This window comes from Salvelinus sp. IW2-2015, linkage group LG31, assembly GCF_002910315.2.
Source record: "Salvelinus sp. IW2-2015 linkage group LG31, ASM291031v2, whole genome shotgun sequence".
In the NCBI taxonomy this organism is placed as follows: Eukaryota; Metazoa; Chordata; class Actinopteri; order Salmoniformes; family Salmonidae; genus Salvelinus; species Salvelinus sp. IW2-2015.
The window spans coordinates 22,052,878-22,071,622 of NC_036870.1; the positions used below are offsets into that span (position 1 = coordinate 22,052,878).

At 43.1% G+C, this 18,745-nt stretch overlaps 1 protein-coding gene across 1 annotated transcript in view; it reads right to left on the reverse strand.

The window, feature by feature from the left end:
* LOC111955761 (zinc finger and BTB domain-containing protein 10-like) overlaps positions 1 to 7,257 on the reverse strand; it is a 20,341-nt gene extending 13,084 nt beyond the window's left edge. The window contains exon 1 of the mRNA XM_070436392.1: positions 6,258 to 7,257. Coding sequence (XP_070292493.1) covers positions 6,258 to 6,997 — 740 coding nt within the window. The 5' untranslated portion in view covers positions 6,998 to 7,257. The remainder of the gene's footprint in view (positions 1 to 6,257) is intronic.
* Positions 7,258 to 18,745: the final 11,488 nt, after the last annotated feature.

Genomic DNA, 18,745 nt, shown 5'->3' on the forward strand with positions numbered 1-18,745 from the left:
CTGCTGCTACTGCTACTGCTGCTACTACTACTGCTGCTACTACTACTGCTACTACTGCTATTACTGCTACTACTACTGCTGCTGCTGCTACTCCTACTAATACTGCTACTACTACTACTGCTACTACTACTACTGCTACTACTACTGCTACTACTACTACTACTACTGCTACTACTACTGCTACTACTACTACTACTACTACTACTACTACTGCTACTGCTGCTACTACTGCTGCTACTACTACTACTACTTTAAAGTAGGTGAATACACTGTCGTCACGAGCGACTTGGGTCACGGTTACTCCCAACTATCCAGATGATGGTGCAGGTCACCCAGATGATCTATTGAGTTCAGCACTCTTTCCATTGAGAAAGCATAAACATGTGTTTTAGTACAACAATAGGGCTTCATCTGGATGTGTGAAAGTGGCCCATAGAGTCAACTTACAATCAACCATGACGGACAGAGACAGATCTAACTACCACAAAACCCTACCCTGCTACCTGTCACTGTGATGGCTGATGGGAGAGAAACCCCTCCTCCTTCTGCCTCCATCTCCCTTCATCCTCCATGGGAGTTTCCCCAACCAGGGCAGCAGACCAAGTTGGTACGAAGCAGAATCCAGCACTGGCTGAACAGTTACTACACTAACACACTGGCTACATACATTTCTGCCTCGTAAGAAATTGCATAGCAGTTGTCCTAACCCTGAGTAATTTGCATTGCCTCCCCCCCTCACCACAGCTGGGCTTTCAGCTTGAGTAATTCAGACTAAATCCATTACTCTGCCCTCGGAGGTCCCTACACCCCTACTCTTCCCTCGGAGGTGCTTACCCCCCTACTCTGACTGACTGGATGCCCTTGTCCAAGCAGGCTGGATGGTTCTCTCTTAATGCTAGCTAACGCAAGGCAGGACCAGGGCTGAGAGAGAGAGACAGAGAGGAGAAGGAAGACAGAAAGAGTCTGGTCACCCCATTTCTAATAACAGGCCCTCTCCTCCAGGCTCATTGTTCAGTACCTCACTGGGGCCTCTTAGTATGGCCCTGCACTCACTTACTACACACAGCAGCTAAAGCCTGGCTCCTCTGTGTCTACTCTGGTCTAACTCTACTCCCACTTAACCATAAAGGCCCTAATGTGAATGTGAGTGTGTGTGTGCGTGTGTTTGTGTGTGCATGCTTGGTAAGACAGGGTGCACGTGGCTCTCTAAGAGGGGCTAAGCCCTGAATAGGATAACAGGAAGGAAGGAAAAGGCAGAATGATTCCATCATCATCCACACCATCAAACAATGGGCTCAATGCCAGAGAGTCGGTCACTTTATTTTCTTACCCCACCAGGATGGGCAGTATTTGGAGAGGTCATAGGTGTGTATAAGGAGGGAGGAGGATGAGCACGTGGATGAACCATCTCTGGGGAAATCACCAACACATAGCCTAGTCCTACATAAACTACCCTTCAATCCAAACTGGTTCTCTAGCAGATTAGTAAGAATGGCTCAAGAATGTCCTTTTTCAAGAATGTTCTTTTTCAGTGTTCAAGAATGTTCTTTTTCAGTGTTCAAGAATGTCCTTTTTCAGTGTTCAAGAATGTTCTTTTTCTCTTCATTTAGATTACAACCGCTCTCACTTTCAGTTATTTGAAAATGAAATCTCCAAAATATCACAATTTTTAAAACAAGCCATAGAAAGCTGGTTGCAATTTCAGTTTAATCCACCAGAAAAGAACAAACAAATATTACAACAAAAATTGTTCAACTCAAATATACTAATGGATAAAAACCCGTTCTTATGGTTTTTTTGGGGGTGGGGTTTAATCTTTGTAAATTATATCATAAATAGGACTGGTGGAGTTGTCACACATTCCGTTAACAAAAATATATGGAAATGTCTGCTCTATCCAAAATTACAAGCAACTGATTGTGGCGTTAGAGCAAAAATGAAGGAGGCAAGTGGAAGGTGAAGAACTTGTCTGCCAGCCCTGCGTAAAAGACCAAAATTGTGATAAATAAAAAAGTATACCAGTTTAATTTAAGGAGCAAAGAAATGACAGCTATGCCATAAAGGTTGCAAAATAGTTGCGAGGAGATTTCGATGTACCGATTCCATGGCACGTGGTTTAAACAACACGGGATTTAAAACAGACAATTCCAGGTGACTACCTCATGAAGCTGGTTGAGAGAATGCCAAGTGTGCAAAGCTGTCATCAAGGCAAAGGGTGGCTACTTTGAAGAATCTCAAATATAAAATATATTTTGATTTGTTTAATACTTTTTTGGTTACCACATGATCCCATATGTGTTATTTCATTTTGATGTCTTCACTATTATTCTACAATGTAGAAAATAGTTTAAAAAATTAAGAAAAACACTGGAATGAGTAGGTGTGTCCAAACTTTTGACTGGTACTGTACATGGGGGATTGGAAATGATTCAGAGAATTACATTGATAGTAGCCACACTATCTGCAATATGAAAAGACCTAGGCCTACTTCCTGGTTACATAAAGAGGAATCTTTGCCATCTTTAACCCAGTAGCGTTCACTGTGGGGACTTGACAATACGTTCTGGTATTGAGGCCGTTAAATGACCCAGTAACCCAGACAGGTCACAATGGTGGGGATACAGGCCTGCAACAGTACTGCATGTAAGCTATGTTAGATAGGCTGCTGTATAGTGGTATGGAGTCCGGCTAGGACTCCCTCCTCTCTCCTGGTCCAAGACCAGCTCCAGCTCCACACTCGGGTTCATCCTTCATCCTTTCTCCAGATGTGCCACGTGTTACAGTGTGTCAGTGCTGCTGGAGTACAGATGCTGCTGGATGGGCAGGTCTCTCACACTGCTCTGGCTGGGTCCAAAAGAGAACATCATGGTGACAATATCCACCTCTGTGATGTGGCCATGTGTTGTAGGTCTAGAGATAGTTAGTGGTGGAAGAATAAGCGTAAAGGGGAAAGGGGTTGTTGACGAAAGAGATGGTCATCAAAATGAAATTCCATCTGCTTCCTTGTGCTATGTTTAGGTTCCTACTATCCATGTAGCCTTTATTAAAATAGTTGACTGAAACTACCTACCGATGTATATCCTGTGATGTACTATAATCTCTTACCATAACGGAGTTTAAATACCAAACAGTTCCCTTTGGAGTAGAATTCTCAGAAGGATATCTCACCACACCAAAACAAACCAAAGGCCGTGCGTGCAACGAGAGCCCTGGTTAATGTGGTCACACAAACACACACCTCCAACCCCACAATGATCAGATGTGACGTAACATTGTTCTCAGAGACGACAGAGGACAGCAGAACAGCACCAGTTTCTGCTTACCCTTCCTCTATCCCCCCCCCATACACACAAACACCCCTGTTTTTCTACCATCGATCTACCATCCCCATCCTGAGGCCAGCTAGCGCCCCACCCTCTCTAACGTAGACATTAGAACACTACTACAGCAGTGTGAATGACCCTACGGTGTGTGGAGGGGAAGGGGGGCTCTAGGCCTCCCAACAATGCTCCACATAGGGTTGAAGAATTCCTGGGAAGAATTCTCTCAATTCAATTTAAGGGCTTTATTGGCATGGGAAACATATGTTAACTTTGTTTATTATCTACTTCACTTGCTTTGACAAAAGTCAAATAAACAATAAAAATGAACAGTAAACATCACACTTACAGAAGACATTTCAAATGTCATATTATATCTCCCTCTCCCCTTCCCTGGCCGAACACTACCCCGACCAAACCCAACCCAGGGCTGTATGGTTGTGCTGTATAGAACCTCTGTACCAGGACTGTACAGCCAAGACCCAGGTTTGTATGAGACCCACTGTCAGTCAGCCACAGCTGCTTTGGTCTGTGTGCCTTCTCTATAGCAGAGCTAATCGAGTAATCGAGTTAGGTTAGCCACGCAGCTGGGCACGAATTTGATTGGGAATAAGGTGAAGAAAATAAGGATGCCATTTCATGTGCTGCAACAATGCAGTTCACACAGTCAATATTCAAACAGTATTAGGCTACTGTTATATATATGGGGAAAACACCACAGGGAAAATCTAATTAGCATATATTTAACTTTAACCTTAATTAATTTACAAAAATGTAATGTAAATGTAAAAATGACCATCTAAAACAATATAAAAATATGCTATGACATGAAATGAGGCTACAGCAAAGTGTTTAAATACACGATGGATAAGGCAGGTTGGTGTCTGTCGTGTCCCTCCCCATCCTTAACTTCTAAACCTATGCCAGGGCCTTGTTGCCAACCATCCGGGGTCGTCTTGTTTCCAGGGAGGAGGACTTCTTCTTCTTCTCTAATCTCTCCTCTCACTGGATTTCCTTCTTAATTAGTGACGTGTACAAGTTAGTGGACCGGACAGAAGGAACTAACCATGCAGTGTGATCCAATCCTTTTGCGTTTCACTGACAAATTAAGAGTCAAATTGTGGCTACATGCTCTTAATTCCCCTGACAGCTTGAATCAGAGTCAGGATAGGAAGTGATCAATATCAATTTGGTAACTGGTATCTGTAGTTCTTGTATATTTGGTAACTGGTATCTGTAGTTCTTGTATATTTGGTAACTGGGATCTGTAGTTCTTGTATATTTGGTAACTGGGATCTGTAGTTATTGTGTGTAAATATATATATGTATGTATGTGTGTAAATACATATATGTATGCATGTGTGTAAATACATATATATATGCATGTGTGTAAATACATATATATGTGTGTAAATATATATATGTATGTATGTGTGTAAATATACAGCCCTGGGTTGGATCGGGGTAGTGTCTGTCTCTTATACACATCTAGATGTGTATAAGAGACAGCACACACACACACACACACACACACACACACACACACACACACACACACACACACACACACACACACACACACACACACCAGATCCCAGTTACCAAATTGCTATTTATCACTTCTTATCCTGACTCTGAATCAAGCTGCCAGGGGAATTAAGAGCACTGTGATTACCCTTTAACCCTGTGTAAAAAAAACACTGTAGCTCAATTACAATTCAAAACATTGTTGTTCGATTTCAGTAATTGCTTTGTAATTGTGTAGTAACAGAGTCTGACAGTTTTTGTTCTTACACAAGTGGAATGTTTAATCTCGTCCAAAAGCAGTTTTATATGTCCTATGGGCAGGACTATTCCAAATATGTGAATAATTTACATCAATATATTAATCCTTTTCACAATGGTAATTTCACCAAGTAGGCTAATCAATGTTTGATATCAAGCTAACAGGGGGACTAACCCTTGGTGATGGTCTTTCAAGAAGGCATAATGGTTTCAGTTGTTTCCCACATACAATCTGACAATGTATGGCTATAGAAATCTATGATATGAAACAACCATACCATAATACCCCCCATTAATCCATACATTTATGGGGTGACAAGGTCAGATGTTGCTGTGACGATCCATGATGCTGCTGGCATACATATGAACCCATTGTAAGCTACTCCCATTGTAAGCTACCGGGACTTGATTTACCTCTCCTCCTGTCCAACCTAGGCCATCACACACCATCTATAGATTTTGGGGGGGTCATCTAGAACAATGTCTCTAATTTAGCTGCCCCAAAGGGGAGGAAGGGAGAAATGCGCCAGAGGACATTCTGCTCTTTATAGTAAGCGAGCCATCAAAATGACATTTGAAGCAGAACAGAGGCGTGGTTGGGTAGGCAGGGGTTCAGTTCCCCAAAGGCTAATATGGTCAAACCCTTGCCTTTGGCGACCTCTAGCTAGCAATCATCCAAGGTAGTTCCTGATAATTAGTATGTGTACTGTTCTTGTGGCTATGCAAATGTAAATTAAGCGAGGCTAGCTAGCCACCTATTAATTTTAGAATAGTACTATATGCTAACGGGACTCACACTGTTACTGGCCTACAGGCTAACTTGAACTAGACAGATTTGTTTAGCTAGTAATTGGCTTCTATAGTAATGTCACCATTAAACACATTTTATTTACGTGAGCTGTAACGTTAGGTACTTAGATTGACATGGGATCAGACTAGCTCCCATTTACGAGCAAACATTAACGTCAGTTTCAAACTAGCAACTTTACATAGCCTCTCGCGGGGAAATGAAACTGCCAGCGAACTGTTAGCCCCAACTAGCCCGGCTAGCAAGCTACTCGAAGTCAACTGTGCCTAAAACAGAAACTAGCAAGCTAATTAGTTGGTTAGCTGTCGGTCTATTTTCCATCTCGGATAATATTGGCTAGCTACAAATAACTAAAAAATGACAAATATAAATTAAGCGGATGACACTTTACCTGCTTTGTCGGGTCATTCCTCCCGTGCTCAGAAGACAGGTGATGTCTCAGCAGCAAGGCCCGCTTGTAATTTCGACTACCTCTGACCAGCTCGTCGTTGTTTTTAGTGGGAATGTTGTGACACCAGGAGCAGGACATAAGTCCCGTCTCCTGACAAAATGTGAGCCATGGAAACTCCTGTAGCCATGAAGCTTGGAATTGGGAGTGTTTCTGCAGTAGCGTCTGCGGTCTCATTTCTACCCAAGATTTCCTGGCAGCTTCGCCTCTGTCGTCCTCGGATCCCGTGCCCCCGCTGCCCAAGTCAGCGCCGTCCTCGCTGTTCAGGCAGTTACCCGCTGTCCGGCTACTCCCTTCCCTGGACTCGTCTTCTCCGACAGTTACTGCCACCCAACCGACACGATCCTCTCCTACCCCAGTTGCCCAGTTGCCCCCTTCCGGGTCCTCTTCCTCCTCAGCCTCTGGTTCTGTGCTATCACTGACAGACCCCCCACCATCCACTCTCCCTTGCGATGGTCCTTTTGCACCCAGATCCCTATCCTCTTCTTGATCTGGCCTGTTCCCGTTCAAATGTCGATCTTGACAGGCCTGGGCCTCCCAGCTGTTACTGTTGCCCCCACCGACACCACTGGAGCTGGTTACCGCTAATCCACCTCCTCGGAACGCCAGCGACCTGCGGTTTCTCTCTCCGGACATTTTCTTAATATATTCAAATCTACCACTTTCTTAACAATATTACTACCGACTAATTTATATTTCTTTAAGTATGATATGTTATGGATCCGAATTAAATGGCTGGTTGTCGTTTTTTCCCGCTTTGGCCTCCTGGTGAGAGTATGTAGGTTATGCGGAAATAAATAAAGCTTTTAAACGCATAATGAATTTCAGGGTTCTAGCTGCGTCCGCGCAGGCTTGCAGAGGTCGAATGGCAACGACTTTCCCCATAATGCACCTCGATCAGAGAAAGGGGGGTAGTTGGGGGCTCATTTAAAGGAAGATGGGGGGTGCGGTTAACAGCATGGCGTCTTTTGTTTGAGTGGCTGCGCTCATTTTACGCGTGCTTTTCATCTATGTTTTCCTTCTCTTCAACCAATAAATCATTGTCCTCCTTTCATACCTCCTGCCAAGCGGGTTGGCAGTCCCCTTGTATTAACTGCGTCAAACAGATCTAGTGCGCTTATCGTGTTTGTTTTATGCTAATTCCAATGGACAGGTACAGCAAGTGATCCAACGCACAAGGTGTAGTGGTGGTGGTGGTGACATAGCCTATCGGTTACCACAGCCACAAAGTCAACATTGGCTATATCATAAAAATTCCAGAACTTTTGTTGTTGTTGCTTTTGGGCAGTGGCGGAGAAAGTACCCGAATGTCATACTTGAGTAAAAGTAAAGATACCTTAATAGAAAATGACTTAAGTAAAAGTGAAAGTCAACCAGTAAAATACTACTTGAGTAAAAGTCTAAAAGTATTTGGTTTGAAATACACTTATCTATCAAAAGTAAATGTATAAATAATTCCTAAATCATTATATTAAGCAAACCAGATGGCACAATTTTCTTGTTTTTAATTTACTTGTGGATAGCCAGGGGGCACACTCCAACACTCAGACATAATTTACAAACGAAGCATTTGTGTTTAGCGAGTCCAACAGATCAGAGGCAGTAGCGTAGGGATGACCAGGGATGTTCTCTTGATAAGTGCGTGAATTTGGGCCATGTCCTGACGAGCATTCAAAATGTATCGAGTACTTTTGGGTGTCAGGGAAAATTTATGGAGTAAAACGTGCATTATTTTCTTTAGGAATGTAGTGAAGTAAATCTTTTCAATCATACAACTAGCAAAGTAAAGTACAGATACCCAAAAAAACGACGTAGTGGTTCAAGTCTTTTTACTAAAGTATTTCACGCCACTGGTTTTTGGTCTTAATTTAAGGTTAGGGTTAGGCATAAGGTTAGCAGTGTGTTAGGGTTGAGGCTAGGGTTAGGGAATGATTAACACTTTCATGGTTCTTTGTATACAAACTTTTCCCCCCACTACTATTTCGATATTTTCAACAAACAAAAAAATGTAATCCCTTTTCTTTATTATGTACTTATAATACAATTAACTCAAACTCATTTAGTCCAAATGTAGGCTATATATTTTATTAAAATACATTTTGTGAAAAACCACAGCTATATCAGAGATAATGTTATCATCAATCAAAAACAATCAAAATAAGTAAATATGAATTGCTTGGAAATGTACACAGTCAAATGTGACTAAGTAGAATATTTAGCTATTCAAATGAGGTTTTATCGATGAATAGACCAAAACAAGTAGCCCTAATTCATTGGCCTAAACATGTATAATGATATAGTAATATATATATGTTTATGTCAACATCATCAATAGTCTATAAAAAAAAATTGTCAGGCCTGATTTTACATTGCTGTTGTTTTTTCCCCTCCAGAATATTGAAGTTAAAGATCAATACAAAATAGGGGAATTGATATTGATCTATTCTAGCCTATGAGACTGTAATCCCATGGAAACTTGCTCCTGCTATGCTGCTCCAGCAGGTGGAAGCCTTTCATGATTCACTGAGTTGACTGACTGACAGCACAGTTAGACTGACAGCACAGTTAGAGTAATGAGTGGCATTGTTAGGCCTAGTGTTCAGTGTCCTGTTTCAAAGTCTCTAAATTAAGGACTAAGCCAGGACACAGTGTTTGACTCTGCTTCTGGTAATGGCATGTGTTTTTAAAGCCTTGTCAGGTCTAAATCCAGAGAGAGGGAGGGAGGGTAATAAAATGTGCATGCCCAAAACAATCAGTGTCTCTCCATTTAAATGTCTCAAATGTGTGTTTTTGAACTACTGACACAATTGTGGTTGGAATGCATGTCTTTTTAGTTGTTGTTGTTTGAATGGAAATTAATAGATCAATAGTGATGAATAATGGCAGGTGTCAAGGACACACCTATTGTCTTTCACTAGTGCCTTCAGAAAGTATTCACCCCCTTTGACTTGTTCCACATTTTGTTGTGTTACAGCCTGCATTTAAAATGGGATCAATTGATATGTTTTGTCACTGACCTACACACAATACCCAACAATGTCAAAGTGTAATAATGTTTTTCAAAATTTTTACAAATTAATAAAAAATTTAAAGCTGAAATGTCTTGAGCCAATAAGTAATCAACCCCTTTGTAATGGCAAGTCTAAATAAGTTCAGGAGAAAATTTAGATTAAAACGTTTTATAATAAGTTGGATGGACTCACTCTGTGTGTAGTAATAGTGTTTAACATAATTTTTGAATGACTACCTAATCTCTGTACCCCATACATACAGTACAATGATCTGTAACGTCCCTCATTCGAGCACTACATTTCCAACACAGATTAAACCACAAAAACCAGGGAAGTTGTCCAATGCCTTGCAAAGAAGGGCACCTATTGGTAGATGGGTAAAAAAACATTAAGCAGACGTTGAATATCCTTTTGAGCATGGTGAAGTTGTTATTACACTTTGGATGGTGTATCACTTTTCAGGATAAAAAATAAACAGAATGGAGCTAAGCACAGGCAAAATCCTAGAGGAAAACCTGGTTCAGTCTGCTTTCCACCAGACACCAGAAATAGTACAATAACCTAAAACACAAGGCCAAATCTACACTGGAGTTGCTTTCCAAGAAGACAGTGAGTGGCAGAGTTACTGTTGACTTAAATCTACTTGAAAATCTATGGCAAAACCTGAAAATGGTTGTCTAGCAATGATCAACAACCAATTTGGCAGAGCTTGGAGAATTGTGAAAAGAATAATGGGCACATGTTGCACAATCTAGGTGTGGAAAGCTCTTAGAGACTTACCCAGAAAGACTCACTGCTGTAATCGCTGCCAAAGTTCATTCTAACATGTATTGACTCAGGGGGTTGAATACTTATGTAAATGTGATATTTCTCTATTTCATTTTCAATAATTTTGCAAAAATGTCTTAAAACATGTTTTCACTTTGGCATTATGGGGTATTGTGTGTAGATGGGTGAGATAAAAATCGATTTACTCCATTTTGAATTCAGGCTGTAACACAATGAAATGTGGAATAAGTCAAAGGGTATGAATACTTTCTGAAGGCTCTGTACTTAGATCTTTCTTAATATATGTGCGCCGCCGTATGGGACTCCCAATCATGGCCGGTTGTGATACAGCCTAGAATCAAACCAGGGTCTGTAGTGACGCCTCTAGCACTGAGATACAGTGCCTTAGACCTCTGTGCCACTCGGGAGCCCAAATAGATAGTTTTGTGTGCTGCAATAGATCGTTTGATTAATGCCGTTAGCTCTCGCTGGCCCTTGAAAATCCGGGGGAGAGGGTGTAAATCTCGCGCCGGGCCGTACACATATCCGCAGCAGGTCTCCAAGGTGAACAGCCTCTGGCATGTTAGAACAATGTAGGTATAGGTAAGGGATGTCGACTAGTCAGATGCGTAACTTCGGGATAAGGATTGGCTCTAAGGGATGGGTCGGTCGGGCTGGGGTGCGAAGCGTGGCTGGGCTCGAGCCGCGGCTGGGGAGCAGTGAGGGGTATACTATAAAACAGGTTCAATGAGTTAGCCAGCTAACTTTGATAAACATACAGGAAAATAAATAACTGTTGATTTTCTGGTTCATTAGGTGAGCTAAACTTCGATATGTGTTTTGGGCTGTTGACTCAATTAGACCATGCCCATCTCAAGCTTATCTTTCCCCCGAAACATGTTATTCAGAATATTTAGGCAAGTTAGCTGGATAACTCCTTGACTCTGCTTTGTATTATACCACTCTGGAGTTAAACAATTAACCACGTGCCTGGCTCTTGTTTACACTTCTACGTACTCTCTCTACGGCTTGACGTCACAGAGGGCCCCACCCCTACTGCCTAGCAGCATGTGAGTGCGCAATATTGCTGGAGCGAAGTGGGGAACCTGCAAGCTTTTTGACCAAAAAATAATAGCAGAAACAGCATACAGCGTAAGGATGGAGGAAGCAGATCAAGGTAATGTATTTGCTATAGCATACATTTCAAAATTACATTCATATTACTGACAAGCATTTTAAAACACTGTTTAGTTTGTTTTAAACCAAAGTTAGCCAGCTAGCTGTAGGCTAGCCCCGGGAAGCCTGTGGAAGTTCCATCACAGACAGAAATATATTTATAAGTAACCAAGGTAGTTCATCTGTGTCGTTTATAGTGGAACAAATTAAGCATTGTGGGCAAAACAGGCAAGAAAGTGGGCAAGCACGAGCTAGCGAGATCCTATTGGCGCGTTGCAGCATGTATTGACATATTTCCGTTAGGGAACGTGTGAAGTGCGCGTGTGCACAAACGCAATTCTTTAAAACTTAGTGCATTGTGTTCGTAACATATTTATGTTTTGGCAACAGACGAATCTGTTGAGAGAAAATGTTTCATCGATGAGAAAATTAGCAAAATGTCGGCCCAGTTTCACCTAGTTCCGTCCTCTCCCACTGCCATATGTGGTGGTGAGAAAGCAACGTTTATTAACGGATACTTCAACTTTATAGCCCAAGTGATGTGTCTGGGTTACCCCAAAGGGGTTCGTTATAATTTTGGTTGAATTGCAGAAATCAGTTTAAAGAGGGTTTTGAACCCAGTGTAAATCACTGACGCCTCACAACACGTCAAACCAACCAAATGCCTTACTTGGGCGGAGCGCCGAAGGTGCTGTCCAGATTAGTGTCGTAGGAGAGACGGGGTGTGAGGTCTAAACGATGTCAACATGACACTGGTGACAAAACATTTTAGAAAGTTTGCAGGTTTTCACAGCTTTTATTTTGAGATGAGCTAAATCTGTGACAAGAGGGGAGAACTGGTCTACAGTGGTGGTCATATCTATATTTGTGACGTGTCTGAAGCGATGTTTGACTGTAAAGGCCAGCATAAGGGACACCAAGTTGCTAGTCACAATGAGGTTCGTTTTGAGAAAAGCCAGAAAACATTGTACGTTACCAAGGTATAGCTAACTAGCTAGCTACTAGCTAGTTAATTTTCGCACACGATTATAAAGCCAACAAAATGTTTATTAAAACAGCATATGATTTACTTAAAAGGCTAGCTGTGTTATCCCAGTCAATAGTTTATTCAGGGTCAGTGATGCACAGACAGAACAACCATGTACTTACTATCTATGGGAACGACTGCAATCATTTTGAAAGCAATATTGCTAAAATTCATGAAATTAAATGTAATGAACTTCAAATGTTACCTGTAATGCTCTTCTCCTGTAGCCTAATTGTCATGTCTTTATTTTCATAATGTACCTAAATTACAAGGATTGGATTTGCACTAACTAGCAAGTGCAAGCTAACTAGCCATACATGTTTAATGATTTTCGACCTGTCCTCAAATTAATGTCATTGGTTCAGAGTTTGTTTTGATATTTTAACCTGCGTGTCGTGATCGCGTTTGGTGTAGGGGGACAAAATACATTTATGCACGATAGCGCACAATGGCCGGTTTGGGTTCGGTGTTATCATAACCTTTTCTAGTTTCGGTGTATAAAATGGAGCATACAGCCGCGCAAAATGGAGCATACAGCCGCGCAATCTTTATAGACAAACATTGGCATTAGAATGGCCGTACTGAAGAGGCTGTATCACATCCGGCCGTGATTGGGAGTCCCATAGGGCAGCGCACAATTGTCCCAGCGTCGTCCGGGTTTGGCCGCGGGTAGGCCGTCATTGTAAATAAGAATTTGTTCTTAACTGACTTGCCTAGTTAAATAAAGTAAAAAAAAAAAAAAAGAGCTCAGTGACTTTCAACGTGGCACCGTCTTAGGATGCCAGCTTTCTAGCTAGTCAGTGCTGCCCTGCTAGAGCTGCCCCGGTCATCTGTAAGTGCTGTTATTGTGAAGTGGAAACATCTAGGAGGAACAACGGCTTGACCGCACAAGCTCACAGAACGGGACCGGTTAGTGCTGGAAATCTTTGTCTTTATTACTCAGACAATGAAATAAGATATGGTTATTGAATGAATGGCAACGTAGGGCCTAACACAACCGATATGTTATATACTATATATACAAAAGTATGTGACTATGCAACACTCACTCCGAGTTCCAAACTGCCTCTGGAAGCAACGTCAGCACAAGAACTGTTTGTCGGGAGCTTCATGAAATGGGTTTCCATGGCCGAGCAGCCGCACACAAGCCTAAGATCACCATGCGCAATGCCAAGCGTCAGCTGGAGTGCTGTAAAGCTCGCCGCCATTGGACTCTGGAGCATGGTTTGGGCTAGGCTACTTAGTTCCAGCGAAGGGAAATCTTAATGCTACAAAATACAATGACATTCTAAACCATTCTGTGCTTCTAAATTTGTGGCAACAGTTTGTGGAAGACCCTTTCCTGTTTCAGCATGACAGTGCCCCATGTACAAAGCAAGGTCCATACAGAAATGGTTTGTCGAGATCGGTGTGGAAGAACTTGACAGGCTTGCACAGAGTCCTGACCTCGAACTCCATCTAAAACTTTTCTGATGAATTGGAACGCTGACTGCGAGGCAGGCCTAATCGCCCAACATGAGTGCCCGACCTCACTAATGCTGTTGTGGCTGAATGGAAGAAAGTCCCTGCAGCAATGTTCCAACATCTGGTGGAAAGCAATCCCAGAAGAGTGGAGGCTGTTATAGCAGCAAAGGGGGGGACCAAATCCATGTTAATGCCCATGATTTTGGAATGAGATGTTCAAAGAGCAGGTGTCCACATACTTTTGACCATGTAGTGTAGTTGTACAATATTGTACAATGCTCATGTCTTGTTTTTTTCTCCAAAATTCATAGAACAAGGAAGTCTCTGTCTGGTCCTCAACTTCAAAACCCAACCTCAAGTTAACTGTTACTTTGTTGCACGCTTTTGAAAAAATTAAAGAAAGAAAACAAGTCATAATATTGGTTATCAACATTAGCCGGTATTTTACAGAAATATATCTATGCTTTGTTGCTTTGCAGTTATTTTCACTGAAGTGGGTTGAAAATAAGCCTTACCATATGTTTGCTGCTGGAACGCCGACACACCACACCTTTAGATGTGTCACGCCTACTTTACTGTGTACGCAATACAGATTGTTCTGGACTTGAATCAATAACCCATTGATTACCGTTTACTGTATCTCTTTCGTCCTTTTAAAGGTTTGTGATGATAGCCATTTTTAGCTTTATTTAGACAGTCATAATTCAATTGTCACACTTTGGATGAAGGCGTAGCCTGTTGACATAATAATGTTGTTAGTTGATAAGCAACACTGAAGTGTACTGTTACCACTGTTCTTGTGGTTCATTTGTTTACAGGATGTTGGCTAGTAGTCTACCAGCACTCTTCAGTTTTCCTGCCATCTCTGAAACGTTGTAAACAAATCATGTCTCTACATGTCTAGCCTAGTATTTTACGCCCAGAACTAGGCTACACATTGCACAAGAGCCAATCAGGTAGTAGTCTATGCCTCTTGAGCGTGTTGAACAGCAGCAACACTCTCTACTTCTGCTTCCTCTCTCCAGTCCCCTATGACCCCTCTGACCACTTCCCTGTTCTCCTTCCCCTCGGTTTTCCATTCTTTCCAACATTCCTCTTGGAAGGTGGTTCGATGCAGGGTCAGACAGGTAGCAGCTGAATGCATCCTTCCTGGCTTTGACTCCATCCCCCACTCCCCGCCCCCTCTATCTCTCTCTCTCTCTGTCCCCTCTCACCCTCTCCTCTCCCCTTCCTCTTCTCCTCTCCTGCTGGGCAGCCATCTGCCTCGTGGCTCCCTCTCCTTCCTCCTCTCCCTTCATGTCTGCCTGCTCACGTCTCGCTGCAGCAGGTATACAGGCCAGGGAGCCACGTGTTGTTTAAACAGCAGATTAACAGGATGATGCCAGAGACAGTCTGGTTTGTGTACTCTGCAGGAGGGGCTGCCAGGTAGGAAGGCCTCTGTGACCTGCTTGTCTTTTCTTTCAGTGGAAATTGAGTGATCTGCTATGCAGGATCAGAATCCTTGGGCATCTTAAAGGTGATGGATGCTGTTTCCTGAAGTCAATCTGCTCATTTTGTAGTATGTCTTGAGGTTCAGAATCATGGAGCGGAAAACTAAAATAAAATGTATTTTTTTGATAGCATTGCATCTTTTTATGATTTCATAATTTTCAACTCTGAACAGTTTGTCACAGCGAACTCTTGAGTATGGATATGAATTGGCTCCGTTGCCAAGGTTTTCATCAGGGTGTCGTGACCACTAGTCCACGGTTTTTCTTCTTAGGCAGCTGTCATGGCAACAGAGTGAGAGGTTCAGTTGGCTGTCAGAGCTTCAGGTGAAAGCAACATGAGTGCTGATCTGGATCTGTAGCCAAATGACTATGATCAGCCACAGGGCCTAGGTTTCAAACATGAAGCCTAAATTCAGATGAAAGAGTACATTTATGGTTATTTAAGACACCTTTTTGAGGCATTCCCTTGGTACAAATATAGAGTGGTATCTCTTTTGCAGGCACTGCATCTCAGTTGTTAGCTGTGCCGCTAGAGATCCTGGTTCGAGTCCAGGCTCTGTCGCAGTCGTCCGCGACCGGGAGACCCATGGGGCGACGCACAATTGGCTCAGCGTCATCCTGGTTAGGGGAGGGCTTGGCCGGCAGGGATGTCCTTGTCCCATAGCGTTCTAGCATCTCCTGTGGCGGGCCGGGCGCATGCACGCTGACCCGGTCGCAAGGTGTACGGTGTTTCCTTCGACACATTGGTGTGGCTGGCTTCTGGGTTAAGTGGGCATTATGTCAAGAAGCAGTGCGGCTTGGTTGGGTCGTGTTTCGGAGGACGCATGGCTCTCGACCTTCGTCTCTCCCGAGTCCGTACGGGAGTTGCAGCGATGAGACAAGACTGTAACTACCAATTGGATACCACGGAATTGGGGAGAAAAAGGGGTAATAAAATAAAAATATTTTTCAGCTACCCTATACGACAAAGGCCTGAAAAGGAACTGTTTTACCAGGAGGCGGGGAAGGGCTTCATTGTACGGTTTACCGGTGTAACTGAGAAGAGTTACCTAAGGAATTGCTCCAGTTCAGTTATCCTATACTTCTCCGCCTGTGCTTGTTTAGATGACCTGAGTTGATAACAAACACCCTGTTCTTCCCCTTCTGTCAGTTCCATAGTTTCCATCGGTTACTTAACTAGTTAAATAAAGGTATACATTTTTTTTTAACTACAGTGTCCTCTCACAGGTTGACTACACCGCTCGCGTCACGTGCGCTCGCATTGCAAAATAAATTTAGACATGTTATTCAATTATTGCACCCACACTGCTCGCGCGCGCCAACGAGCGTCAGCGTTGCCAAGGGGTAAAATAGAAGTCAGTTCTATTTCTAAGTCCTGCCTCTCCCATCTCATCATTGGTTCATAGAAGCAGGTACCCACGTGCCATCTCCTCATTGGTTATGCCCACGTGGGTGACTGAAAGACGAACGAGGTCGGTGGCGGTAATGCACTTCATTTGTGAAAGTTGCCAATCGCAATATAAAGTCAAGAGAAGAATAAGCCTGGAAGGAGTAGAGATGACTAGAAATTATTCGGTTGGCCATTTTATGTGTGGATTAATTGGCGGAGTAGAGGACCTTGTGCATTTGAGGTAAAATAACAACTCAATGTGTATATCCCAGGACAAATTAGCTAGCAACAGCAAGCTAGCTAAATAGGACAAATTAGCTAGCAAGTGCAAGCTACCTAGCTAAATTGCCATACATGTTTAATGCTTTTCGACCTGTCCCCAAATTTAATGTCATTGGTTCAGAGTTTGTTTTGATATTTTAACCTGCGTGTCCTGATCGCGTTTGGTGTAGGGGGACAAAATGCATTTATGCACGATGGCACACGCGCGCAGCCGGTTTGGGTTCCGTGTCAGGGGTCACGGGAAATGTCTCTCCCTCCCTGGGAATATCTGACGGTTAAATAGGATGTATTTATTTTGACTTTATCTAGCCCTCTGCTATGATGTAATGGATGTGGAGACATTGTACTCAAACGTGTGAGCTGCAATTGACCTCAAAAGTGGGCCAAAGGGATATTTTATTTTAACGGTTTGACTGAAAGTGTGAATGTGGATCAAAAGTAAGAAGAATGATGAAAGCACAGGCCTAGAAGCCTGGGCCTATATGATGAAAGCACAGGCCTAGAAGCCTGGGCCTATATGATGGAAGCCTGGGCCTAGAAGCTCCTCCCAGGCCCCACCTAAGCTGGACTGTTAATGTTAGTGTTCCCCAGCACTCCCAGGCCACTCTACAGCTGACTGTAATGTTGTGTTCCTCCCAGTCTCCCCCCCAGGGAGGGCCCCCCAACCTACCACAAGGCACTGACTGTAAATGTTAGTTGTTCCAGCAGCCTCCCAGGCCCACCTACAGCTGACTTAAATGTTAGTGTTCCCCCAGCCTCCAGGCCCACTGGGCCGCCCTATAACATTTACAGCCAGTCGACAGCCGGCCTTAAAATCTCACGCTCTGAATGAAAAATTCACAAAAGAAATAGACCTGTTGTAATGAATTCACAATGGCAAGTACAGTTTACAGCAACGGTGTGTTGGAACCTGTACAGTATATCCTGTCACATGGAACCCTGGTACAGTACATCCCCTGTCACATTGGAACCCTGTACAGTAACTCCTGTCCCATGTGAACCCTGTACTCAGTGAAGTCCTCGTCTCAGGAGAACCCTTGTCACACAGTAATCCTGGCCATGAAAGCCCTGTACAGTGAATCTCCTGTCCATTGAAACCACTGTACAGATTCCTGTCCATGAAAACCCACTGTACAGTTAATCTATTAGAACGCTGACAGTATCTGTCCATGAACCCTGTACAGTTAATCCCGTCCATGAACTCTGTACAGCTAAGTCTAGTCCATGGAAACTCCTGTACAGTAATCCTGTCCAAGAACTGTAGTAATCCATGACTGTACAGTAATCCTGTCCATGGTAAACCTCCTAGTACAGTTAAATCCTGTTCCATGGAGCCCTGGATCATTACAGTTATGATCCTGTCCATGGAACCTGTTACAGGTAATCCTGTCCAATGGGAACCCTGTACAGTAATCCGTCCATGGACCCTCGTACACAGTAGTAATACCTGTCCAATGTGACACCTGCTCAGTACCTACCTATTGCAACTGTATACTGCATCAAAGCTTAGAACATATTGCAGGTCAGGCCCGCGGGCCAACATCCGGCCCGCGGAGAAGGTTTTTTACGCCGCGTGGGCTGTGATCTGATTTATTATTATGTAAACGCGGCCCGCAGCTACGCGCGCAAAGCCGGGTCACAGCCACAGATCTTTTAACACGCACCAATACTACATTTCCCACAAGCAAGGTATCGGCACCGAGACAGCCTAGCCTGCTTCATATTCAATACTTTAATTGGCACAAGCAGTCGTCAGCATCACAGTAAAATTAACTT